Source organism: Uloborus diversus, chromosome 2 (assembly GCF_026930045.1).
Source record: "Uloborus diversus isolate 005 chromosome 2, Udiv.v.3.1, whole genome shotgun sequence".
Lineage (NCBI taxonomy): Eukaryota > Metazoa > Arthropoda > Arachnida > Araneae > Uloboridae > Uloborus > Uloborus diversus.
Window position 1 is genome coordinate 66,733,371 of NC_072732.1, and position 26,876 is coordinate 66,760,246.

General features: G+C 34.5%; 1 protein-coding gene across 1 annotated transcript; it reads left to right on the forward strand.

Moving 5' to 3' along the window:
- The first annotated feature begins 362 nt into the window (after nt 1-362).
- Nucleotides 363-25,854, forward strand: LOC129217092 (uncharacterized). Its single transcript, XM_054851341.1, has 7 exons — nt 363-469; nt 10,343-10,418; nt 16,087-16,223; nt 21,082-21,175; nt 21,478-21,505; nt 22,864-23,097; nt 25,453-25,854. Exons 1-7 carry the CDS (start codon nt 375-377, stop codon nt 25,728-25,730), a joined length of 942 nt encoding a protein of 313 aa, XP_054707316.1. The 5' UTR covers nt 363-374; the 3' UTR covers nt 25,731-25,854.
- Nucleotides 25,855-26,876: the final 1,022 nt, after the last annotated feature.

Sequence of the window (26,876 nt, forward strand, 5' to 3'; positions counted from 1 at the left end):
ATCTTATACGATACGCTTCTGAGTACCTATTTTATTTAAGTAAAACTCTAGACATCAACATATAAGCACATAAAGATTGTTTTTAAACTTTCAGTTCTGTTCCCTAAAAGTAAAACATCGGATTAAAGTACAATTGTCTCAATTATCAACCATATTTTTAGAACATTACAAACAAGTTGAAATCAGAATGTAGCATTTTAAAAAGCAATTTTAAATAGTATGTTTCACGAAAATTCCTTACTTCTGTCAAAAACAAAACCGCTACAAAACAAGAAACTATTTTTATCTGTGTCGTAAAATATTGCACACTATGAATTATAAATTGATTGAATGGTGACTCTTATAGGAGCACTAATAAGCAGACAACCAATAGAATGATCCATAGGCGGATCCGGTCACGGCCGGACGCTCGTGCCGGACCTCACAGCTCTTCATCGACCCCTAAATCTCCCGAAACCCTGAAGAATTGGTAAGTTTATAAGAACTCTTTGTATTTTATTAATTTCTGAAATGTGTTTACTTAGACATTAATTATCATGCATTGTATTTTTGGTGTTAATGTTGCTCTAAGAAGTTGAAATAGTTAGATTATACAATAATCGTATAAAATCTACGTAATTTTTATTTGCCCTACGATGAACACTGGTATCGTTATCTAGCAGAACTTTTTTCAGCGATTCTGATAAGCAAAAACTAGTTTCCTATTTCTGCAAATTACACTTAAAAAAAATGCAGATTTACTTTTTGAAATGCTTTGGACATTTTGAAACTAATGAAATTTACTAGAAAAAAATGGCCTAATTTTACGCAAAAATTTTAAAATTTAATTCGACTTCATACTCATTTTAACAATTCATTTTTCGTAACTCATTCTTAAAAGAATTCAGCGTAATAAGTTTATTTTAAAAACTAATTATGATAGATATTTTCCCCGATTTTGTGATGTAATTTCTTCATTGGTTTACGTGATGTTCCTGATGTAGTAAATTATAAAATCAACCAAACTATTCCTCTTAAGTCTCATGTAAGATGATCTTAATAGTAACAACTCTTGACTCAAGTTTCTATGAGACTCATATATTTTTTTAAATGTCAAATCTATTTTTAATTTTATTTTCAAGTGTTTTTATAAGCATGAAATACATTTCTTTAATTCTTGAAATGGATTATAACTTTGATGCTTTTTCTCTTATTTTAACCAATTTTAAAACATAATTTTCATCATGAGAGCCTCAACATAATGTCTGATAATCCCCGTAGAACTACTTGATCAACTAAGTTTGTAAACAATGCATAAAATAGTAAAAACAAATTGTTTTCAATAATCTTAGATGGTGGTTCCATAGTTCAATAACTGTCTTATAACATCACCCACTCTTTCTTGAACGCTTATAATTCTTCGCCATCCCACAACAACACTAAAGATTATTCGGAACATTTTAGCAAAATAATATTAATATTATAACGTTATATTTTAACGTTCAAATATAAAAAATGCTTACACGGTTTTATATTGTTGAATTCGAACTCTTTTCTATAAGCTAATGTTAGTTTTCAAGAAAAACACAGAACAAAATTATTTTTGTATAAAAAAAGTACACACTTTCCTTTTTTTTTAAATAAATAAAAAAACAATTATTTAGAGCTAAATATTAGGCTCAAAATATTTTGGCTCAAACTTTTTTCATGTTTTTAATTTCCTAGAACTCCTGCACTGAATCAGAACGAAACTGCGCGAACATTAATGCCCGAATTATCTTATTTAATATTTTAGATACAGGCAAACAGTTATGTGTTATTTCTTTATTATTAATATTACTGATCTTATGCGTTCATTTTTAAGTTTATTTTTTAAAAAATAGGAAAGGAAAAAGAAATAGATTTTCCCATGTAGAGAAGACAGATATTTCCTATTTGCGTAAGAAAATAAGTTTAAGGAATAGTTCAGCTATTTGTTTCAAGTACAAGACTATTTTTTCACAAATGTCAATCTCCTTGTCATCCTCTGTAGAAGGGTGAACGCGCAACACTGAAACCCATGTAGGGGAGAGAGTGAGTACGGGACAATACAGTAAAATACTTTTCGTTTATCATTAAAATATCACTGAATTTGAAAAATCCGAAAGTAAAATTAAAATCTTTTCAATTTCAAATAACAGAATTTTTAGACTAAGAAGACTAAGACTAAGACTAGACAGAAGACTAAGCACTCTTTTCATAACGCACTCAAAAGGACAAAATAACTTTTCTATGTCAGAAGGGACAATATTTAAGTGTATTCCTGTAGTTTTCAATTATTCCAAGATAATGATTCCACAAAGAAGGAAAAGTGAGGTTCAAGTCAGGTAAAAAATTTTTTATCATTATCTAGCTTTCGGTCATAAATTTGAGTTTTGAAACATGCATATTTTTCTGCTAAAGCTTGGTTTGAAATGACTTGAGCCGCACTTTTCAGCGTTTGTGGAGTCATTTTCTTGGAATAATTTAAAACTACATGAACACTTAAATTTTATCCTTTCTGACCCAGAAAAGTTATTTTGTTCTTTTGAGTGCATTATGCGAAGTGCTTAGGATTCTTTTTTTTTTTTCAAATTCTGTTATTTTATTCTTTTGAGTGTAAATGTATTTCAGAAATAGAATAATGTTACCACCATGAAATTTCAACTCTTTTTTTTTTTCATATAAATGCTTTATACTAAAAAGAAGAAGAAAACTATATACGTTTCTAAAACTTGAAGCATTTGGCACTAAAATTAATCCTTGTTCCCCTCTAGGATTTGTTTGTGTGCTAATGTAATTAGAACCATTAAAATGTTAAAGGTTTGCGAAACTAATTCATCTTTCACAACACACAAGTTACTGGTGATAAAGATCCTAATATGTGTCTTTACTTAACCCCGTTTTCGATTATTGGCATAAATGAGGATAAAAATCCTAAGAAAAAAAATGATAGTGGATACATTTCATGCTTGCTCCAGAGAAGCTTTGATTCAAAATTTTTATAATGATTACTATTAATATTGCTGTTGTAAGGCAACAAAATTTGTAACGATGTGCTTTATATTTAAACATTTAATGGGGAAATTATATGAAATTTGCTGTTTTCCATCCTAACCGAAATAAAAATTTTATTTTAGAATTGAATTTTTTAACGTTAGGTTGTACCTTAAGATTAAGCAAATCATTTAGTGAAATCCCGCAGTCTCTAAGTGGTCGAGTTGCTGAGATATAAGCAAAAGCAGACCTCGGGTTTTCCGTGACAATCAGGTCAAGTATAATAAAAGTGCTTAAAAAAGAAAGGAACTAATACGAAAAGCGGTTATTGGCGTTTTGCCACTCAAATACGAATTTCTCTTTTTCCAACCCAAACATAAATGCGCTCGTCCGAGGTCAAGCGTATTTTTACTTGAGTCAGATTGTAACTCACCAAATGAAAATAAGTTTATTCAGTGGGAAAATATGACACAATATTTTATGTATCGTGACAGATTCTTACACTAAATTTTATACATCTTAAGAGGTTAACTATTTCAAGAATTTATTTTAAGACTATTTAAGTTAAGAATGTCTTCTGTATGTATTAGATTAGAACCTTTGTATTTTGATTACAAAAATTTAGTTCAAGAATATTTTGTTAAAGAATTTTACAAGTCATATGGGAAACAAGGAATTTTGTTTAGAATTTTTGTATATGAGTTACTTTTTTGCATAAACTGTAAGGCAAGATATTGTTGACTGAAGAAAGAAATTTCTGAATTCGCTTCAAACGTATTTTAACAGTTCAATAATTTTTTAGTGAGCGCTAATGATAGTTTTCACATGAAAGTATAGAAATTAAAAACCCCCTTAAGAAAATATTTACTTGAGGCAGGAACCTGTGGCATTATCGGGTAAAATATGGTACATTGCATCAGTGAAGAGTCTTATCTTTCAAGTAATAAAAAGTGTCTTGTTGAAACAGGGCCTATCACTGGATTTGTTGAAACACCCCCTATAAGGGAAAATCACCTCTGTGGTGTCAAGTACTGTTCTGGTTGCATGGTATAACGATTGAAAGTTATGTTGTTCTTTTGCTCGTAGTAGGTTATATGCGCATCAGGGCCCAATTTCCTAATAGGCAGAGTTGGCAGTTGCCTAAGGCGGCAAAATTTTCAGGGGCGGCAAATTTTGCTTTAACTAAGTTTTTTTTTTTTTTTTTTCCATTATTTCTCTTGAAGTGCAGCATTCAAACATTGAAGTAGCATTCTTTGATTTTCCATAGGGACATCCTTTTCTTGTAATTGAATAATGTTTACTTTCACTCATCTAATGAAAATCAAATATTTTTCAAGCATGGTAGTGTGAAGAGAAAAACGGTGTCGATTGAACAAAAGCATGTGTCATTGCGTTTGTGCAGAAGCTCCAACAATATTGGAGTTAGACTAAGATTTTTAGTGCCATAGTAAAGTTTATTCAATTATGGTTTCTTCAGATTGGTTGACGTGTAATTTTTCTTATACTTTATTCATATTAAAAACTTTTCTGTTAATAGTATTGAATTTGGGCGGCAAATGAAAATAATTGACGAGCGAAAAAGGCTGAATGATTTTAAATGAAAACATGCTTAGTTAAAAACCGATGAACAAAAAGGAGTCCTCATAAAGTTTTTAGAAAGTGATACATACTTTTCAAATGGGCAGCTTTCAAAAGCAGAATCTTTGAACTTTTTGGAAGTTAGTCCAGTAAAAATTTACAGGTGAAATGACCATAGAGCAATGAGAATTGGTAAGAAACGTAAAGTAAGTGAACGTAATAACACAGACAAAATTATTTAAATAGTTTATTTAAATAATTTCCTCCCTCGATGAAAATAATTTTCAATTTGCTGGATGATAAAATACGAGCATGCAAGATTTTAAACATTCATAATACCTAATCAGAAGGAACGTTAAACATAATTAAAAAAACAGTTTTAAGAAAGAAAAGAAAATGTCAATGTTGCAATTTTGTCACCAAATTTTCCAAATAAGGAATATTTTGGGAGGTCACAGTAACCTGCTATCGGGACACCCCTGAATATGAAATACCATCATTTCTTCATAAGTTTGACAGTTTCAATTTCGGGGACACTATTTTTTGCGTTTTTTTTTTTTTTTTTTTTAATCACGGAAATTTTGCATCTTTTTATTTATTTATTTATTTATTTTTTATTTTTTTTTTGAGGGGAGGGGGGCAGCAGTTTTCAGATCTGCCTAGGGGTGGTATGGAGATAAATTCGGCTCTGATGCGCGTGCAAATATATTGGAGAATGAAAAAGAGAAAAAACCTTTTTTCAACCTTACACAATGAGAGAAAGCTAAGATTGGAAAATTGGGTTATCATTTTTCGTAGGATGAACGAAGATTTTAAGAATCTTTTCCTAAGGAAGTTCGTTCAAAAATTTTAAACAATTGCCTAAAAATATATCAAAATCTTGTTTTTATTTTTGACAGCAGTGACAAGTTGACAAATAAGACGAAGGCAGTTAGGCTATCGACAAGAAAACAAACATAATTTTTTAACGCATGATGATTTGATGAACGTGAGGATAATTTAGCATTCAAGCAAAATCGATCTGATTTTATAAATTTGAAATACAGCATGCTTTTCTTTAGGAATTTTCAAAACGTACAAATGAGTCTCTTTTTAATAACATTCTATCTTTTGCGAGACATATATCACTTGCACGGGTAGTTTTCATCGTTTAGTCGTCATAATGTATGCATGAATATTCCAGCAGAGTATTAGCATGCATGACAAGCGAATGGAGAGGCGTTTGAGAACAATTCATCTTCAGCCCTAACCAGTTAAGAGAACGACAACGAGAACAAATCACTGGCTGGCTCTGGAAAACAAAGAAGGAACATTTATTGTAAAAGGCCCCAACTTCCATATTGGTTCTCGGAGAATCGTCATGGTCACTTAACAGGCCGTGACGTGACCGTTGGGCGGACAAAATTCGCTTTTTCCATCAAACAAATTTCTTGCGCAACGAACCATTGGAAAAAGCAGCGGACCGTCGCCTCGTTACAGGGACGACATCATGACAGATGACCTCTATAGACTTAGAGGTTGTGCAGATGTGGTTAATTAAATTGTTTATATATTTATAATGAAACTTTTTAGGTTTCTGTTTTTGAAGAAATCGGGAAAGTGAGGCTGCTGCTTTTTCCCACATGAAACGAAATGGTGAAGATCTGCAACCGCGTAGATTCATCATTGTGAAGGGAATGGGGGAGACTGACATGTAAACAAATATGCACATACCAGATAATCGAATAAAAATATTAATATTTTTATTTAAAAATGCATCTATCTTTTAAATCTACTTATTTATTTATCTCTAGACATGAAGATCCTATTAGTTAATTAATTTTTTAAACCTTCAGTTGTCTCTTCATTTGTATATATTCACTTTTTGATAACTGACGTACACGTTTGTATATAGTAACATTTTTAGAATTTATCTATTTTAGAATGCCCATGTTTAGTTCTTGATCTGTTTGTCTGTACTGTCCGATGACACACCTACATCTCTGTTAACTTGCGAATTCTCTTTTTCTGCTTATGCTTCTGTTATGAGCGTCTCATAAAAGCTACCATGCAACAAAATTTCATGACACTATGTATGTTTAAAGCAGTGTTGGCATGAGAAAATTTAGGAAAATAGCCTATAGCCCAGTCAATAAAGGTTTCGTGTTCTGCAAAAATTTAGGGAAAGCTAAATTTTTGCAGGTTGTTAGTACATAAAGTATACACTAAAAAAATACAAAGTCCCGACCCCCACCCCCTCCGAAACATTGTCGGAACAGTACTATGATTATACGCTTTTCGTGTTGCAACTACTTAAGAGAAAGCTGAATTTTGGCAGGATGTTAGTACATAATGTATTCTTTAAAAAAGTACAAATTCCCGACCCCCACCATTCTTTCTCCCCCCCTCCCCCCTCCGAAACACTGCAAGAACAGTACTATGATTGTACGCTTTTCGTGTCGCAACTAATTAAGAGAAAGCTGAATTTTGACAGGATGTTAGTACGCAATGTATTCTTTAAAAAATACAAAGTCCCGACCCCCACCACTCTTTCTACCCCCCCCCCCCCCCCCACCCTCATCCCCTACGAAACACTGCAAGAACAGTACTATGATTGCACGCTTTTCGTGTCGCAACTAATTAAGGGAAAGCTGAATTTTGGCAGGATGTTAGTGCGTAATGTATTTTTTAAAAAAGTACAAAGTCCCGATCCCCACCCCTCTTGCTTTCCTCCACACCCCCTCCGAAACATTGCAAGAGCAGTATTATGACTATGCGCTTTTCGTGTCGCAACTAATTTGGGGAAAGCGGATGTTTTTCAAGATGTTAGTACAAAAAGTATATACTAAAATAAGACAAAGTCCCCACCCCTCTTTCTCCCCCCCCTTTCCCCATTCCTTCCGAAGCATTGCAAGAGCAATACTATGATTATACGCTTTTCGTGTCCCAACTAAATAGGAGAAAGCTGTTTTTTTTTTTCAAGATGTTAGTATACAAAGTATACACTAAAAAAACACAAAGTCCCTACCCCTATTGCTTCCCCCCCCCGCTCCGTCCGAAACATTGCAAGAGCAGTATTATGATTATACGCTTACAGTTCGAAATCTAATGATGATACTGGAGTATTCCTTTTATCTCACTTCTTACAATATTATAAACCAGTGGTGCCCAACCTACGGCCCACGGGTCACATCCGGCCCATGAAACTGATCAGTGTAAACCGTTGTTTTGCGTAATGTTACAACTCGAGGACTAGGTTGCAACTGGTTTCTGAAAAACAGGTTGCATTCAACACTACAATTTTTTTTATAAGGGGTCATCTAACAGTTTGTTGGCTTGGTTTGAAATATTGTTACAATGCATTCCACTATAGTATTCACACATAGACGTACAATCGAACCCAGCTTTACGACAGCTACAGTTTGTAACACAATATTTTACAGTTGCAAGATATGAGTAGGAGAATTTTACTTGGTGCAGAGATAATTGTCAAGATCTTAGGAATCAGTCTGTTGCTTGAAATATATTTCCAAACCCATTCTTCTGCTGGAACTTAAAACCTAACCAAGTTTGAATAAAAGTTTGAGAAAAGCAAGTAATCGCAAAAATGTCCCTAAAGTCCACTTTTGAGTTATCAAAACTTCCACCAACTTCAGACGTCACTCGTCAACATCTTTTAAAAGTTTCCAACAGAGTTTTTAGGGTCAACACCAGATTCAAACTTGGTTAGGTAGGTTTTAAACGTCCCCCAGAAGAGTGGGGTTGGCATTACACTTCATGCAACAGACTTATTCCTAAGTTCATGAAGATTAGCTCTGCTTCAAGTGAAATTCTCCGATTAATATCTTGCAATTGAAAACATTTTGCGTTTCAAACTGTATCTGTCGTAAAGCTAGGTTCGATTGCACGTCTATGTGTGGACACTGTAGTGGAATGCACTGTAACAATATTTCGGACCAAACCAACAAAATATTAGAAGATGGCCCCTTATATATGACTTAAAAATAATAACCAAAAGCAATATTAAACGTTAATAATATAAGCTGCGAGAAAATAATCTCAGTTCAAATAAACTGTTCCTGATTTATTTAAAGCTTAAATAGTTAACCAAACATTAACATTATTTTGTAGACTATCGCCGACACAAACGAATTATAACCTTTTGTAACAAATAATTGCATTATGGTAGTAAAAACTTTAAGTGAACGTCATTACATTGTTGATCCAGTTGAAGAAAATGATTATTATCACATTATTATCTATAAATTTTGTTCAAACATTTCTTTCCAAGATGTAATGATAAAAAGCTATTAATTTGTTGAAGTTAGTACTTTTTGGTTTTTGTTGTGAGTTTTCTGCATATGATTATGTTGGTAAAACGGTGAAACTGAGCTATCTACATAAAAAGTGTATGTTTCAGAATTTGTGAATAACAATGCTCCTTAACAATGTTTTCAGAAACCAATTTCTAAATATTTGGCTAACAATTTGTAACATTGTCATTAATCGTGCTCTTCGAGTTGTAACATTTCACAAAACAAGTTGTCACACGGATCAGCTTCGCGGGCCGGATACGGCACCTGGGCCGTAGGTTGAGCACCACTGGTTAATAATATTGTTAGGAGTGAAATACAAAAAAGGAACATTCCGGTAACATCATAAATTTTCAAACTGTACGAGTATAATCATAGTACTGAACTAATCAGTGTGCAATGTTTCAGAGGGAGGGGGGGGGGGGAGCAGCAAGAGAGGTTGGGGTCGGGACTGTCAAGGTTTTAGTGTACACTTTATGTACTAACATCGTGCAAAAATTCAGCTTTATCTTAATTAGTTGTGAAAAGAAAAGCGTATAATCATAGTACTGCTTTTGATGGTCTAAGTGTTTCGGAGAGGGTGGGGAGGAAAGCAAGAGGGGTAGGGGTCGGGACTTTGTGTTTTTTAGTGTTTTCTTTATTTACTAACGTCCTACCAAAATTCAGCTTTCTGTTAATTAGTTGTTACACGAAGAGAGTATAATCATAGTACTGTTCTTGCAGTGTTTCGGATCAGGTGTGGGGAGGGGGAGCGAGAGGGGTGGGGGTCGGGACTTTGTATTTTTTAGTGTATACTTTATTTGCTAACATCCTGCAAAAATTCAGCTTTCCCTAAATTAGTTGCGACAAAGCCTATTTTTTTACCTTTATTGACTGGGCTACTAACCGCTCCGTGAAATAAGCCGAAAATAGCCAACCTATAGAAAACCTTCAAACGCAACTATTCTAAAAAAATACTTATGAGACAATTCCTGTATTTTTATCTGCAAAAGTTATTGATTGTATATTTAAATAGTTTAATATTCGTTTAAAAACTTTCTGATTATTAAACTTTTCCCTTCTTATTGTTAATCATGATATGGACGATAGAATATCAAGCGAAATATAGATCGGTTTGGCTAATGCTTTTGAATTTTTTCTAGTCAAGCATAACCCAAAAATAGCCAAAATGGTAATATTATCCAAACCTGGCAACCCTGGTTCGAACCTAAATACGGGACAGTTTTAATTATCAAGGTGTAAACCAGGTACTCAATGAAATGGGAAGTTAACTCAAATTCAATTAACCTGGCGGTAAATTAAAGGAAAAACTTTCTTCAAACCTTTAAAATTAAGTTCAAAAAACGACTATAAAACAACTTCAGTCAATTCACCCAAGTACACTAATCCGCCGCCGTAGGCGGATTGCACGACCCACCCGTCGAAGGAAGCTGGTAATAATAACAATAATAATTGAATGCTTTCTTTTTTCGCTCCAGGTCGCCAGCGATGTCTTCGATTACGAGCTTCGCTGTGACCGTAGCAGTAGTTTCAATCACCTATTTTCATACAGTAGTAAGTATTCAATTTAAGCACTATAAATACAAAGATATTTTTTCTAAGCATTTATCTATTAAATGTTTCTTTCTACAGTTGTGACGTCATTTTATGCTCAGAGTATATTTGCAGCATATCAGCATGTATCAACCTTAGTCCTAGATGTATACATTCGACTCCCGCTACAACGCGATTCGGCTTAGGAGAAATTGCTATAACACGAGTTTTTCAAGAGTAACGAATTTTTGAGCTAACGCGAATGTCTCGCTCGCGACACGAAACTGTTTGGAAAGGAATCGCAGTGCTAAGCGTTAAGCGTAGGCTTCGTTATTGAATACTAAGTTTTGGCTTCGTGGATGTACTTCATCCTTTTAGCATCATCGACTGCACTAGCTCCCACCCCACGCTATCCTAAACATTGCTTTGTTAGTGTGTATAAATAACCACTGAACATTTTTCATTTATTTATTTTAAATATGAAAGGTGATGAAATATTATGGCACGTAGGCACGCTGTTTCATCTAAAGGTTATGAAGGTGGGAAGAAAAAGAGAAAGTTTGTAACAATTTATGAAAAGGAAAAGTTTCTTGATGCGCTTGCACAACTAAAAAGTGGATCGAAGGTAGAACAAGAGTCAGATAAAAATATAAAGTATCTGCGCACGCAACTCAAAAGTATCTGCAAGCTAATCATTGTCTATCATTGTGTATCGTAAAAAAAAGCGGGGGAGGGGGGATTGTCTGGATTCCAAAAAAAGAGAAAAAAAAACATTGTTAATTATAAGAAAAAAATACTTGCAGGTACCTATATGCTTTGAGGTTACAAGAAACTAATTTTCATGCCAATTATGTGAGCCTATGGATGCAAAGACCTAAGCGAAATTTCACAATTTTAAAACTAAGCTTCTTTTAGTAGATATATTTGCATTCGTAAGCTCACATATTTTTGGGAATTATATCTCCACTGCAGAACATACATTGGTGGGACCTTTCTCTTCTTAAGCTGTCAGGTCAAGAAATCAATAGAATACCCAAATTTCTGAGAACAAAGGACAAACTAGCAATTCACTGCTTCTTGGAAATGCTGTTAAGGGAGGGGTCAAAAACAAGTGCAATAAATCTAGTAGCAAGAGTGTTATTTATGAAGATGAGAGATACCTCTAGAAGCAAGTCCCCTCATCTGCCTTTGGTCGTCCCTTAATAGTCCAATGCACACAAGGATTCCAAAACTATACCATATTTTCGGGCCTAAGTGCCGCGGTGCTTACGAGAAAAAAAAAAAGTTTATAAATTGCTGATGTGGCAGATACAGCAGGTGCAGCACATACAATGTTTTTTTTTTTTTTATTTTATTTTTTTTTTTTTTTTACGATTTACAACATTTTACGGAAAACTACTTTGAATTTTTGGAACTATTTGGAATTTTCTTCGAAATGATCGGAAATGTGTTCAAAATGTGTTTTGAATAAAAAATAGCAAAATTTTCCTTTTTAATTTCTGGTACCATTATTAAACACGCTTTTTTTCCCCAACTATGCAAAAAATTGATGAATTTATAATCAGCGTGTCTCGCCTATTTCGCACAGTTTAGCTTCTACTGTAATTTAAGTCTTTTTTAATTAACTGGAAGATAATATATAATTGTGCCAGATTGTGTTTTATGCCTTTAGTTTTTAGATAAAAGGATTGAGCTAAAATCGGAAAAATGTCCAAATTTTCGAGTAAAGATTGGGAAATTTTGCTGAATTCTTATTTCGCAGTAAAGTCTGAATCACCTGCTTTAAGCGTCGTTTTTTAGACTAAGGTGCTGAAGCTTAAGCAAGTTTATCTTGTAATTATTTCAAAGTAAGTTCATAACTTTTGTAAACATCTATCAAGGCAATCGTTCAAATTTTTTTTTCATGCGCTATGTAAAAATATTCTACAGCAATCCGAAATTCGGCAAAGTTTCGTGGTTGTCGAAGCTACTCTTTAACAGTGGATTATAGAGACACTGAAAAAGAGGACTGTTGTCATAGGTAGAAACGTTATAAAAGTAAATGCGAAGCAACTGTATTTAAAAATATATTAGAATAACGATTAGATTGCGCAGCATAAATCATTATCTTCAATTTTTAGGTTATAAATGTAACTATAATTACATCTACTGTACATTCCTATTATAGTGCAACGCTTTCTTAAAACTACATACTGTACGTACTGTACTGTTTTATTTTATATCTTTCTCTCTCTTCCATTGATCGTGGATTTTGTGCATCGTGACAGTATTTTATGTTGAATAGTAGCAGCTTTTTAAAAATACGGTAAAAATTCAGATCTTTATGCAAGAAACGGTAATATATAGCTAAAAAAAAAGGTCTAAAACAGTTTGAGGCAGCGCCGTGTCCAAGGGAAGGGTTTTAGGGGTTAAACCCCTCCCATTAGGAAAAACAAAACAATGAAACATTAAATGATTTTTCAAAATGTCTTTTAAGTTTATATTAATTTTAGAGTTAATACTCTAATACAGTGTTCAACCTCTTTAATATTTACCCATCTTTAACAATAAACATTTTCCTGAATTGTAGGATTCTCAAGCACCTTCATTGCTAAATACACTCTGTCGCAAAAAAAATATATGCACCTAGAGGAATTAGAGCCACAATCATGAAACTTGGCTATTCAGTCGAAATTATTGACTTCAGTAGACTGTATTGTGACTTAAGATGCCTCTAAGACGTAACCGGCGGCAGTACGAACAGCTGACGGAGTTTGATAAGGGCCGTATAATAGTCCTCAGAGAAGCAGGTTGGTCAAACAGGAGTATCGGCTGCCACCTCGGTCGGAATGATATGGTAGTTGCTTGGTGTTGGCAACAGTAGATCACGGAAGGGTCGTCTACCGTCGCGGAGGGTCAGGGCGTCCCAGGAATACAATTGAACGCGAGGATCGCGCAGAAGAGCGGCCACGCCGGCGCCGACAACGTCGCCAGCATCGATTTAACGCCACTTACCTCCTTCCAGGCATTCGGTGAAATCAAGGGAAACCATTAGGAGACGACTGGCCGAAATTGACTTGGAGCCCACGCCCATTAAGACGCTTGCCAGTGACTCGACATCACAGGCAGTGTCGACTGGATTTTTGCCGACCTCGGGCAGCTTGGAGCGTAACAGATTGGAGGCGTGTGATCTTCAGCGATGAATCCCGATTCAGTCTCAGTGCTGATAATCACTGTACACGTGTGTGGAGGTGCACCGGCCAACGCTTCGATCCAGCATTTGTTGTCGAGCGGCATACAGCTATTTGACAAGGTGTGACAGTGTGGGGAGCGATTTCTTGGGACACACGATCACCTCTGGTTGTTCTCCAAGGCACTTTGACAGCTCGCAGATACGTGGACAGCATTTTAACGCCGATTGTTCTGCCCATACTATCAAGTCGCCCTGGTGCCATTTATCAGCAGGATAATGCTCGTCCACATACTGCGCGATTCGCTCATTATTGTCTTCAGGGATATGACGTACTCCCATGGCCTGCCAGTTCACCAGACCTTTCGCCAACAGAGCATGTCTGAGACTTGCTGGGAAGGCAACTGCAGCCATCCCGGGATACAGTGGAATTAACGACACAGTTGCAAAGATTATGGCATGATCTTCTGCAGGAGGTCATAAGTGACCTAATTGATTCGATGCCACGCCGTGTTTCCGCTTGTATAGCTGCCAGAGGTGGCTTTACTATGAACTGATTTGTAACCTTTTGCATGCTGTAACTGCTTAATAAAATTATCTTTTATTCTGAATTTTTAATCATCTTCTTATCTCCTTATACACTACATGCCTGCCAAGTTTCGTGAGTGTAGCTCAATTTCTTCTGGGTGCATATATTTTTTTGCGACAGAGTGTATTTGAAAAAAATAACGATGAAGGAATGGCTGAAAAGTCCGGCAATGCTGAGTATGCGGGGGAAACTTATTTAAAGAGAGTATTAGACAATGATGTAGCCAAAAGAAGAAAAAAAAATAGAGGGGCACGGGAAATGGTTAGTTTGCTTACTATTAAGTTTTTTTATGGTCAAAAAGGGAAAGTATTTTGAGTTTCGGAAAAGGATATACAGTCGACTCCCGCTACAACGCGATTCGACTTACGCGAAATGGCTATAACGCGAAATTTTCAAGAATAACGAATTTTAGAGCTGACGCGAATTTTTCACCCACAACACGAATTTTTTGGAAGGAAGTATCAGCTTCGTTATTAGCTACTAAATATAGATTTCGTGAATGTTATCACATCCCTGTAAGCATCACTGACAGTCAAAGTTCACACCCCAAACTAGTCTAGTGCATCAAATAACCATTCTCAGCTCCTTTTATAAATTTATTTTTTTCATTCTAAATATAAAAGTTGATGAAATATAATGACACATTAGTGTCACTTTCATCTAAAGTTTTAGTTTGAAGGCTGTTTATAAGTGTCTTAAAGTATTTGATATGCTTTAAAAAAATTGTATGCATATGTTTTTCCACAACGCGAAATTTCGACTTACGCGAGGAATCTTGGAACGCAGCCCTCGCGTAAGTCCGGACTCGACTGTATCCTCAAATCCTTCCCTTTGGATACGCCTTTGGTGCTTGCTGGATGAATTTGCCGTTTCATATATCAGAAGAATGTTTCTATGCGAAACAGCAGTTGTTTGGTATCAAATTTATATTTTCATTAAATTCCTGAAAAAAAAAAAGATTTCATTAAAAAAACATAAAATGTAAAAAAAAAAGGTCTACTTATCGAACTAAAATGGTTTATTCAACATGCTTAGTTACTTTCCTTTGAGAATATAAGTTTTAAGGAAAAAAGTTTGAACCCCTCCCTTTTTGAAATCCTGGACACGGGCCTGGTTTGAGGGGTGCTTAAAAATGTCTAAAATAATTGGGTATGTTAATAAAAAAAATCGTATGCATATCCTTTTCCACAACGCAAAATTTCGACTTACGCGAGGGGTCTTGGAACGCATACTTCGCGTAAGTCGGGACTCGACTGTATTTCCAATTGCACCTTGTAAAGAAACTTGAAAATCTCTATTTCAAGAATTTAACCTCTTATAAATTTCAAAAAAAGAAAAAAAGAAAAAGGAAAAACTAGATGCATTTGCTTATTCTTCATCTCCTTAGAACTCCAGTTTTTACACAGCTTTGTATTACGATATTTTGAACTGTTCAATACTGGATGAAAAAAAAATCAAATTACAAAATAAAATCTGGAAATGAATTGTCAGTCAGATTTGTCAAATATTTTTCTCCCTAGTTGAATTACTGCCTCAAAGGATATTAAGGGCAAGGACACAGACAGACCGACAGGCACATATTTGCCCGTCTCATATAATCATATTTTCAAAATTTTATTTTTGAATATTTTGTTAATAATCTAGTAAATAAAATAAAGTTTTATTTTTATAAATGTTTTTAAAATACAGTAAGTCTTTTACAGTAAGTCAAGTTTCGTACTTTTGTTGTACAGTCAAGTTTTTATTTATTTATTTACTTATATTTTATGAGCGAAATGGGCTGAAAGAAGCGGTATGAAAGTGCATATAATTAATAAAGTTTTTTTTTTCACTAATTTAAAAGAACAACACTTAAGTAGCAGATGATTTCAAAATATCTTCATAAAGTAATTAGTGAAAAATAATTTTAATTCCAGATTATACTTTCTTAGGTAGCAACACAGATGTCATACGTACGCACTAGTGGGAAAAGAGAAAAAGGATTAGGAATAAGCAGAATTCCAGAAAGAGTTGAAGTGGCGAGCTGCCTAGGTCGATGCCAACAAACACCATCTTGTGTTTGTGCCAGGTAATGGATTATCTGCATTAAGTTTTAAAAAGAAATACTTGAGATTTTGCTTTATTTCACCCACTAAATATTTTCAGCCACACCGAACCAGCTTCTCCTAAGCTAAAGGTTTGCCTTTATACTAATGAATTATTTTCTAACCTTATTTTGAGCTTTTAACAATAAAAAAAAAAAAAAAAAAACTAGTACTACTGTTATCAACCACCCTAATTTTAGTTTTCAACATATGTATCAACAAAAAACTACCTCACCAGACTTGATGCCAAACCTGATATGAGAATTTAACTTTCATCTTTAAAGAACAATAATAGTATGTCTAAAATAATAAAATGCGAGTATCATACATCTCATGAAAATTAAAACTCCAAAATTTTGTGTTGAACTCAGAAATTGTTTTTCGAAGACAATAAAATATTATTTGAAACAATTCTCGTTTTTCTCACAAATAAACGATTTCAGAATGTTGCATCCATACTATACTATTGAAGAACAGTTAAGGATACCAAGAAAACAGTACACTTTAAAAATGGTTTCACTTATGAAAGAAATTAAGAAACGCTGATCTAATCAGTTCTTATTCGTATAAAATCGGATATTGTTATAATAGGTGTGAGATTTTATTGACGAGATAAGTTAATATTTGTGAACATGTTACGTACCTCATTCGATTTCCTTCAACAACAACAAAAAAAAAACTGGTGCGTGCTCTGTAATTAAATGAAGAAAAAAAAAATATTTTTTCGTTCCTAAAGTGAGATAAAATCCCCGTGTTATATCTGACCTCCTTTCGTACTTCTTCCTCCCTAAATAGAGGACCACTAATGTAAACATTGTGTGCTTTCATCTCAAATTAATGACATGAAACTTCGTTTTGACGGATGAAATTTTGCAGTATCGAATAACTTTTATTGACGAATCCATACACTGTGAAAAAAAAATGTGTAAAGTTACCAGTATTAATGGCTGTAATGTTACACGAGTTCTGAAGTGTGCAGCATCATTGTTTTAAAAACTCAAACTGTTGGAGGAACCTTGCACTATGTTTTCAGTAGAATTCAAAGCGTGAAGATCAAAATCGGTGTAAAGCAGTTAAACTCTTATTAGAGAAATGAAACCGGTCCTTGGTAGTCGAGTGGTAAAAGCTCTTGCTCTGCGATCTGTCTGAGATTCGCGTTAAGGGCTCTGACACCACTCAGGTCATTTCCACTCTCAGTGCAATAAAAATGTCTAAATAATTGGTGTATAGGGTAACGGCACCAGTAACATACAAGGGTCCAGTAACAGACAATCGTAAGTGTGGATTTAAATAATAAGAATTTTAAGCGGGTAAAACCGATGTTGCTGCGACTCATGAATACGGTGCAACCATCTAGTGTTATCAGAGTGAATTTTATGAGCCAGTTGGTATTTACAAGGCAGTGGTGGAAGGTTATGAACAGCTACCACAAGGTCTGCCGGTGTTTCATGTTCATTTGAATTTAATGAGGTTTCAGATATAAAAATAAAGAACTTTTGCACATTTTGAAGAGAAAAGGGGAGTTCTGTCCATTACTCACCCTTTCCTCATCCTGTTTGTTACTGGGTTTCATCAAAATTCTCGGTGTCTGTCACTGGGGTTCGGACCTTTTTTCGACATTGAGCAAATAAAAATAGAATTCAGAAGCAGTCGAACGTTAGAGGAGATGTAGGTGCATGAGAGAAAAATAGTTTGAAAAGTCTAAATACATTAAAAGGCTCAGAAAATTGAGTTAACCTGAAAGCGATGTCTTGATCATGATAAATCGTTTGAGAAAGTCAGATGAAAGCTTAACTTTTGCTAATGTGTAACCTTTCAAGCAATTTCTCTGTATGCATACATAAAATTTTGATGTAACCTTACGCAGAAATGAGTGAGACGTTACGCTATAGTTACATTGCCATGGTGTAACCTTCCACAAGCGATGCGTAATTTTACACCAGTTATATCAGTTAAGCTACGCGAGAGCAGTGGAGGCAGCTAAGCTGCTACTGATTTTATGGAGTAAGGTTACACAAAATTTTTTACAAGTCGATACATTACGAACGAATATTTTTGCCGAAGGAAAGACGAAACTAACAGCTATAAATGCAAAATATAAATATTTGATTCGGAAGCTTATTTCAACCACTATATTTGGCTGGGCCGAAAGTACTAAATTACATAAGAATTTTCAATATCATTGGTCCGGAACTTTCTTATGAATCAAGTAAAATAATTGTAATTTTCTGATTATTTTGCGTAGTAAGTCGTACAGGTGAAGTTTTTTGTTGTTTTAAATATCCTCATATAAATAACAGCCGATGATCGAGCAACCCGTGTGCTTTAACAATGAAACTCGCTCCACGGCATGATAATTTGATAATATGTTTTGGTAATGTTCAACATGCAGGGAAAGACTTCATTATGACAAGGGTGAACTCGATCCGGTGACTTACAGTGGCTCCCAAAAGTCTTCGTACACCTACGACTTTCAACGAAATAGGCCTCTATCCATTGGTTAGAATTAATATTTCGGAATAGGTATTTAATTATAAGATCTATGATCAATTGTTAACAAAACTACATGAAAAGTTTTTAAAAAATATTAAAACTTAATTTTTTAAAAATCAAAAACCAAAAAGTGCCGGAAATTTTATCTCACAAAAGTCTTCGTACACTTTACAAAATGTCTATATATTATTGAATAATCTAATTTTTGATTAAGTTATTAATCAGTAGAATATCGTATAGTATTCATAACATCTTTTGAACCTCTGGGAATAGATTTCACTCTTTTTCTTTCTTTTTTTTTGCGTAATTTCTGAGTAAGTGTTCAACCACACTTCGAGTCATACTGTTTCTAGCTCGATTTTCGTTTTAAAGCTTCATTTTCGTAATCTAGCCTCCAGATCTCTCTAAATACGTTACATTAAGTTAAAATCTGGAGATTGAGGGGGTATTTTCTAAACTTTAGGACAATTTTCGAGGCACTAGACGCAAACGTTGAAAACCGTGTGCTTCTTATCGTTATCTTGATAAAAAACAAAGTTGTTTCCAATAACCAAATTTTTGGCTAAGAGTTCAAAATTGGTTTTTAAAATATTTAAAGGAACAGCATGATTCATTATTTCATCAAAAAATTACAAACTACCAAGTCCTGATGCTGATATGCACCCTCACACTAGAACACCTCCACCGTCCTGATTAACTGATCCAACTAAGTTCTTAAGATTAAGTTCCCAATTTTTTCTTCTACTTAAAGTTATGCAACAATTTAACCAAAAATGTTGAATTAATTTTTATCTGTAAGTAAGACGTGAATCTACAACATTTCTAGCTTATTTACCATTGATTTTGCGACGAAAAGCGTAAGCTTTCTGTTTTTCGCACGACCAAGAAAATTTCTGCGGGAAGAGGTTCCATTTAATCCAGCTAATCAGAGAACTTGGAGAACAATTTTAGGTGAAAATTAAATGTAAAATGTTTCATTTAACTCTGCAGAAACTTTTACAGCTCTCAAATGTGTATTTTTCATAATTTGTTTTAACTTTAAATCTCCGATCACGTTTTGTCAGCTTTGCCGGTTGACCTTTTCTTACCTTGTTTTCGGTCCGATTCCTTTTTTTAAAGCATTTTATCAAGCACTTTACTATACAAACAAATAAATTAACTAATTTAGAGACATTTCAAACCAATTTACCGCTACTGTGGGAAAAAAATTCAAATTTTTAATGGTGTTTGCGGTTTTTTACGAATACCAGCCATTTTACAGTAATAAGCACAATATTAAGGAATAAATAAGCAAAAGTTAAATCCAAATGACTTATGAGGGTCAACACAATGCAAAAATATTAATAAAACGGCATATGATAATTTTAACTATGAATTTATTCGAAAATATTTGAGTGTAAGATGACTTTTGTGGCGTGTTATTTCTCTGTCTCTTCGTTTTCTGACCCATTTCAAAAAGAAGATCCGTCAATATTTTAAAAAAACCTATGGGTTGCATTTAGAATGACATAGAGATGATGTGAAAAAATATTGGACTTCATATTCGAATTCAGTTTCGAGTTATTTTGGTTTTACTAAAAAATTTCAAAGTGTACGAACACTTTTGGGAGCCACTGTAACTGTTTTACTGGTAAGACTGTGTCATTTCAGGGGAAAGGGGAATGAAGAAACGAAAAAACGGTCAACAATGAACGCTACCTACTGGAGTTAGGGTTACAGTTTCAACTATCAAAATATCGCCAAACAGGCAATTGTTTTGTTCATATGTAGAAGCAAATTTCACCTGTCATACCTTGACGGGCAACTTTCTAGTAGTATATAAAGAGAGAAACCCAGTGGTTTAGGGGTAGCACTTCGCGCTCCCATGCCACAGTCCGGGCTCTATTCCCGGGGATGGTTGACTCAGACGTTCATCCCTTCAGTGGGTCGATAAAATGAGTAGAAGAGTACTTGGGAACCAAACACTGGGGGATCCGCGTTGGCTGACCACCTAACTGAAACATCTGCCTTTCACCCCAGAGCCCCTGGTCAGGAAAACTGAGTAGGCCTTGACCCTCACGGGCTGTCGGGCCACAGGGTTTGGTTTTATATAAAGAGATGCGCATGATTTTAACTTTTAACATTTAGAGAATTTGACACGTAAAACTAACAAAACATTCAAATGCAACATTTAAAACTTAAAATTGCTTCTTTCCACGATGCTAAATTTTTATTCAAAACACAAAGCGCGAAAAAAAATTCACTAAATTTTTGAGCCATATTTCAGATTTTCAATGCTTGAAATTTTTGTAACGAGTACGCAGTTTTAGTTTTCACATTAATAAGCTTTAATAATGCACTACATTTCAGGGTATCTACTACTGGCAATGGAGTTTGTGAAGTTTTTACTAATATGAGCCATCCAAACATCTTAAAAACCAATGGATTTGTTTACTATGCAGCGGTAAGAATATTTGTTTATATATTTCAATACAAACCTAATGAGGACACATCATTTAGGTGGGTTATTGAGATATATTGGGATCTATTAGAAAATTTCTTTTTATTGCTTTAAAAGGACAAAACTCTCCAGGAAAAATATTTTATTTAGCACGTATATTTTTCCATAAATGAAGATCCATCTTCGAAATACATGAAATTTCAATTTAATGCTTTGTTAAAGCGATATTATTGAGAGAAGTTGCGCGCAATCTAATAATGTGGAGAATGCAATGAAAATACATTTTGTTCTTTTTTTTTTTTCAGGCAATGTACAAGAAAACACTTGAAACAGGTATGTAACTGTTCCTGCTTGAAACTGATTTCCTGCATGATCGCATTTATTTCCTCCATGAAACAGTGTTTTCTTTTCAGCTTTTGCGTGTACAGATACTAACAACTTCGTATATGTTTGACATTTCGAGTTAAACAAGTTCAACTGTTATAGTTCGCTTTGTGGTTAATATCGGCCTAAACCTGTTTGACCGGAATACAAATCTCGCAGTCAATTCCCTTTCAAAAACATTGAGAACGTTCTAAATTATTCTAAGATCGTTCTGCGCAACAAGTCCCCGTTTCTGAACACTGAATGGGGAAAACATCTATTAGAAAATATAAAGCACTCAAAAAGAAAAAGGAAAAAAAAACGACCATAACATACAAATTTCAAACATAGTGAGCGAAGAAAGATTTCCTCACCAATAAAGTATTTGCAACGGCAACTACACTCTTTACAAGTGTGAAAGTTCTACCTGTTACCACCGATTCTAAAGGTCAGGTCTTATCTTATTAGAGCCATACTATATTATGCTTAGCAACTTACAGCAGGCCAGACTGAGATTGAAACCCTTACAAGAAGTATGAAGCCAAAAATATAATTAAAAAAAAACAATCAGAACTGTGTTTCAATTATTTCAGATAAACTTTCGTAATCGTTTGTAAAAAATTTATAAATATTTCACCATATATGTGTTTTTATTTATTATTTACTATAAGTTGGGTCGTTTCCAAAATTTTAAAAGTATTTTTCTCGAAGAGCATGCTTAAAAACATAGGATTTAACAATTTTTTCAATAATTTGACAAAGTTTAATATATTTCAACAATTATTTTACCTGATGCACAAATTCGATTTAATTTTTTTGCGCTTCTGCCTATGACATTACTAGTGATGAAGTGCCATTTGCGCAGAGTGCAATATTTAATTCGCTTCTAAATTATCATATCGTGGAAATGCAGTAGACAGCAAACGTAAGCATTCAGAGCACCAGTGGAGTAGCGCACCGAAATACATCACTTGTGACGCCACAAAGACCACCGCATTATTTCCGAAATTGGACATTTAAAAAAAAGAATTAAAATTTAAACGTTGGAAAAATGAAAGTTTTCCTCACCCCATGTTTTTTTTTTGCTCATTCTATCAATTTCAGTGACTAAAAGTAGTACTTTTGACTGAAGAAAACAACCCCATTAAATATATATATAGAGAGAGAGATCAAGTTTAAGTATATAAAAAGTGGCACTCGAAAGCAATTCCATTTCAACTCAGTTTGATTTTTCACATTTACAGTTCCTATTTCCAATGCCTGGTAAAGAAAAGTTATGCGGTAAATAATAGTAAAAAATATACCCTAATGTTTATCTGTATTTCCAGAAAGCGTGGCACTTGCAAAACCATCTTATCAAAGTTCGACGTATCGCTTGAAGAACGTGAAATACACAGCAGACAGAGCCAACGACGGGAATAGAAATGTAGAGGGCTTCCTGCAGCCCTACTTCGCCCACACAAAAGATGGGCCGGAGTCAGAACCATATCCCTGGTGGCAAGTTGACCTTGAAGATGAATATGTAGTGACGGGTGTTTACATTCTTAACAGAAGAAATTGGGGTAATTTGAGAGTTTCTTTTCTTGATATTATATTTATAAACCAGTCGTCCATTGACAGACTATCTTTGTACTTTAGCTGGGGTTCTCAAATTTTCAAGATCTGAACCCTTTGAACATTAATGTTAGGTCCCGCCTCCACCACATCGTCCCCTTCAAGCCAAAGTAGGATATCTTGCTGTTATTCCTGGGCTTAGATGCCTGACTTTTGCTCCTGAGGCGACGATAGTTGGTCAATTCAACTGGCGCAGTGAGAATTTGAAACTGCAACCGGTTAGGATGAACGAAGTATGAAATAAAAATATAGGTATTTTCGTACGTAAATGTGTAGAGTAATCAATTTTCTAATGAATCTCTGAGGAAGCGGTGGCTTTAAGTGGTATTCGAACTGTTATAAAAAGGGTCGGAGTAAGTGACGATAATACCGATTAATAGCATCCATGCCTTTACAGGAATTCGAACACTGTACCGAGGAGCAGGAATGCTTTGCACTACCACCAATAACACTGAAGAGCTTATTATTTTTTATTTTCCATGTAGAATAATGTGTAACTTCGTATAATAAGTAAAATTTCTTTGAATCTGCTTAAAAAATATTCTTCTTATTTATTTATTTATTTATTTATTTTTATTTATTTATTTATTTATTATTATTTTTTTTTTTTTTTTGTCTTGGGGGGAGGGGTTCTTCAGCAGAAAATAAGAGCCATGAATTTAATTTCAACATGCATTTTTCAATTATTTAGCAAATTGCATTGATCACTAACCAAGCCCTCTATTGCTTGGTAGTGTTAGTCAGTGAAAGACAAACGTAGTGCAGATGTTGTTTCTCCCGCATTAAAACTGCTCTAACAGAAAAACGACTTTTACAGAATTCATTTGCATTCATAGTTTAAGTGTAGGGGAGGAGGGGGCGAGGAATAAACAAGGTTAATATTTTTTATTACTTAAGATTCTCTCTTAGGGTGTAGAAAATCGTAATCAATGAACTGAAAAGTTCATGAATCGTGAAAAAGATTTTCATGACCGAAATTAAATATAACTTTTCTTTTCACGTGGGTTCTTTATTGGCACATTCATTATTACAGGAAAAGTACTTAATTATGTAACTATTATTTATCTATTTTTATTTATTTATTTATTCATTTATTTTTCCACTATTAGTAAATTTGCTGCCGCATCAGAAAAATGGTGACGATCCAAAAGCTATTTTTATTATGTAGGAATTTAAATTAAAACTGGCTAATTAAATGAAGAATTGTTAACTAACTACACTAAAAAAATCCGAAACGTTCCTGAAAAACAATGGATAGCTAATGCATCTAATTCTGTCAGTTACATATCGGGCAAAGAACAGGAAAGTTCTCCCCCAAAAGTTAGTAACCTTTCGGAAATTAACCTTGAATCTTTCTGAAGAATTCAAAAACCTTCCCAATAAAAACCAGTCATATTTTTGAAATAAATCAGGAGCCTACTGAAAACACTTATATGTATATGTTTATAGTAATAACTTGGCACCTTCCTGATTTAACAGGAAAGCTCCTAAGGCAAATATGACCGACGTTAAGGCAGAATTGCCAGCAAATACCGAATAACTTATTTGCTTGCCATTCATGCAAAGCTGCAATATCCAGAGACAGTACTTTGCCTTGCTTGCGGCTCCATCAATATGAAAACGCCGTCACGAAGCTGAAAGGCGAAACACTTAAGATCATTTGTTATTAAGATCACTTAATAAAGAAGTTGAATATATTTTCACACAGGTAGCTGAAACAGCTTTTCACAGCAAATATGCATTCATAAAACTTGTACCGCTTCAAGAACCCTTTTCGCAAAATCACTTGTTTTTCACAGAAAACGGGTTTAAACCATAGTACTGGTTTAACCATAATATATATAAACCATAATAACCACCATAACCACCATATAATAACCCATAATAATTTAAATATAACTAGACATACAATTTCGTAGCGGCGTCAACAAGCCGCTATTGACAGCGCGAATCGTGAAGTAAACGTGCAAAAGCGTAGTCTACGAGGATGAAACAACTTATCTTCCGTGAATGCAGCACTGCAAAGATCCTCGTAGACTACGGTAAAAAGTTGTTCGTGCGCATGCGCTTTTCGGACGCTTGTCAGTTTACTACTTGGTCTCAGTTGCCCATGGAACCGGTTTCTCGTTGTGTATCTAGTTAATACTACATCTATGGTTTAAACCCGGGAAATTCCGGATCATTGCCCAGAAGTAATATGTGACGTTTCGGAATTTTCTTCCAGTATATTTTATACATATTGTATATATTTTATCAGACTGTCAAATCTCGTCTTGTAAACTTTGTTTATTTATTTTTCACAGCATTCCGTTTGCATGACATCCAAGTTCGCATTGGACACGTCAAGTTGGGAAAGAAGTGGGACAACGAAGTGTTTGAAGAGAACGCCTTATGTGGAGAGAACGTCGGCGGGGGTATCGGCGATGCTGTCGTCAAGAAATTCGTCTGCTTGCCATGTCCCTTGCACGGCCGATACGTCAGCGTTCAAATTATTAAGTTCTGCGATGACTGTCCTGAAAATGATGCGAACGTGCTACAATTGGCCGAAGTGGATGTTTACGCTTATAAACATTCAATATAATTAACTTCTGAACAGAGATATATGTAGCAAAACATGAATTAGATTTTGTTTTGACAAAGCTCAACTGAATGTTTACTGTAAAAAAAATAGAAAAAATATGTAAATAAAAACAAAATGAAACTTATGTTTGCTTTATTTTTTTTTTTAATTGAATGTATTCAGCAGAATTTGAAAACTTTATGATAATTTGTTCAAAGAATTACAACTAACGGTTCGATTTTACGAACCTCTAATTTACGAAAATTCACGATTTTACGACTATTCGCTTGTACCAAAAAATTTTCAACTGAAACAATGTCATGGATGACACATCACTAGCACGAAGCTATCATCATAATTTATTAAACTCCTACACTTAAGAAACTTAATGCGTTCTATCGTGTTCGGGAACTGGTGCAGCGTCAGCCACATCACATTGGCATGCAGCAGATACTTCGGGCATCTGTTTCGACCTTGCGCACTGTATTCATTTGGTAAGGACGCAATTTTATGCTAGTTTTATAACTAACGTATCCTACTGCAATATGCTCTTTTATATCTTTTTCTCTGCTTCCACTTTCCTCTGACGCTTCAGGCTATCGGTTCTCATGCATACAGCATTTCTGAAGATGTTATCTACCTTACCTGAGAGTTTGCTGTAACACTTTTGAAACCTCGTGCAGTGGCACCGACTCCATGGGGCTTGAGGTGGTCCGAGCCCCCTCAAAAATTAGTTTCGGGGGGGGGTGGAGTCTCCCAATATTTTAAGAAAATAATTTGTCATAGTATCCTTTCTAAAATCACAAACTTATGAAGGTATTCTTTATTTTTCTTGTTTGAAGACAGTTACCTCGTAAAATACATTCAGTAATGAGTTAAAACAAATAATTATTACGATAGTAAGCATGTTAATTGAAAACGAGTGGTGTGAATAATGATAGTGTTTCGGTGCTGCGAGTACACTTAGAATTTGTCCCAGTGCGCGAAACTCCGAGTGAAGTCTGCGGCCGGCTTGCAGCGCTGTGGTACTCTCATCTAAGTTTTTGCTGATCTGAAAAAAATTATTGAGGGTTTAGGGTTTATATTAAATGGAAGGTTTGAATACTTTTGGGAATTGTGTTTAAAATTAAAAAAATTACAAGTTGATGATACTTTGTTTCCTCGGAA

What these genes read in the sequence shown, in the direction of transcription:
- LOC129217092 (XM_054851341.1), top strand. Translation starts at nt 375, where the DNA reads ATGATCCATAGGCGGATCCGGTCACGGCCGGACGCTCGTGCCGGACCT. An exon ending in TCACCTATTTTCATACAGTA is followed by an intron (nt 10,419 to 16,086) that starts GTAAGTATTCAA and finishes ATACTTTCTTAG; the next exon opens with GTAGCAACACAGATGTCATA. An exon ending in CAAGAAAACACTTGAAACAG is followed by an intron (nt 21,506 to 22,863) that starts GTATGTAACTGT and finishes CTGTATTTCCAG; the next exon opens with AAAGCGTGGCACTTGCAAAA.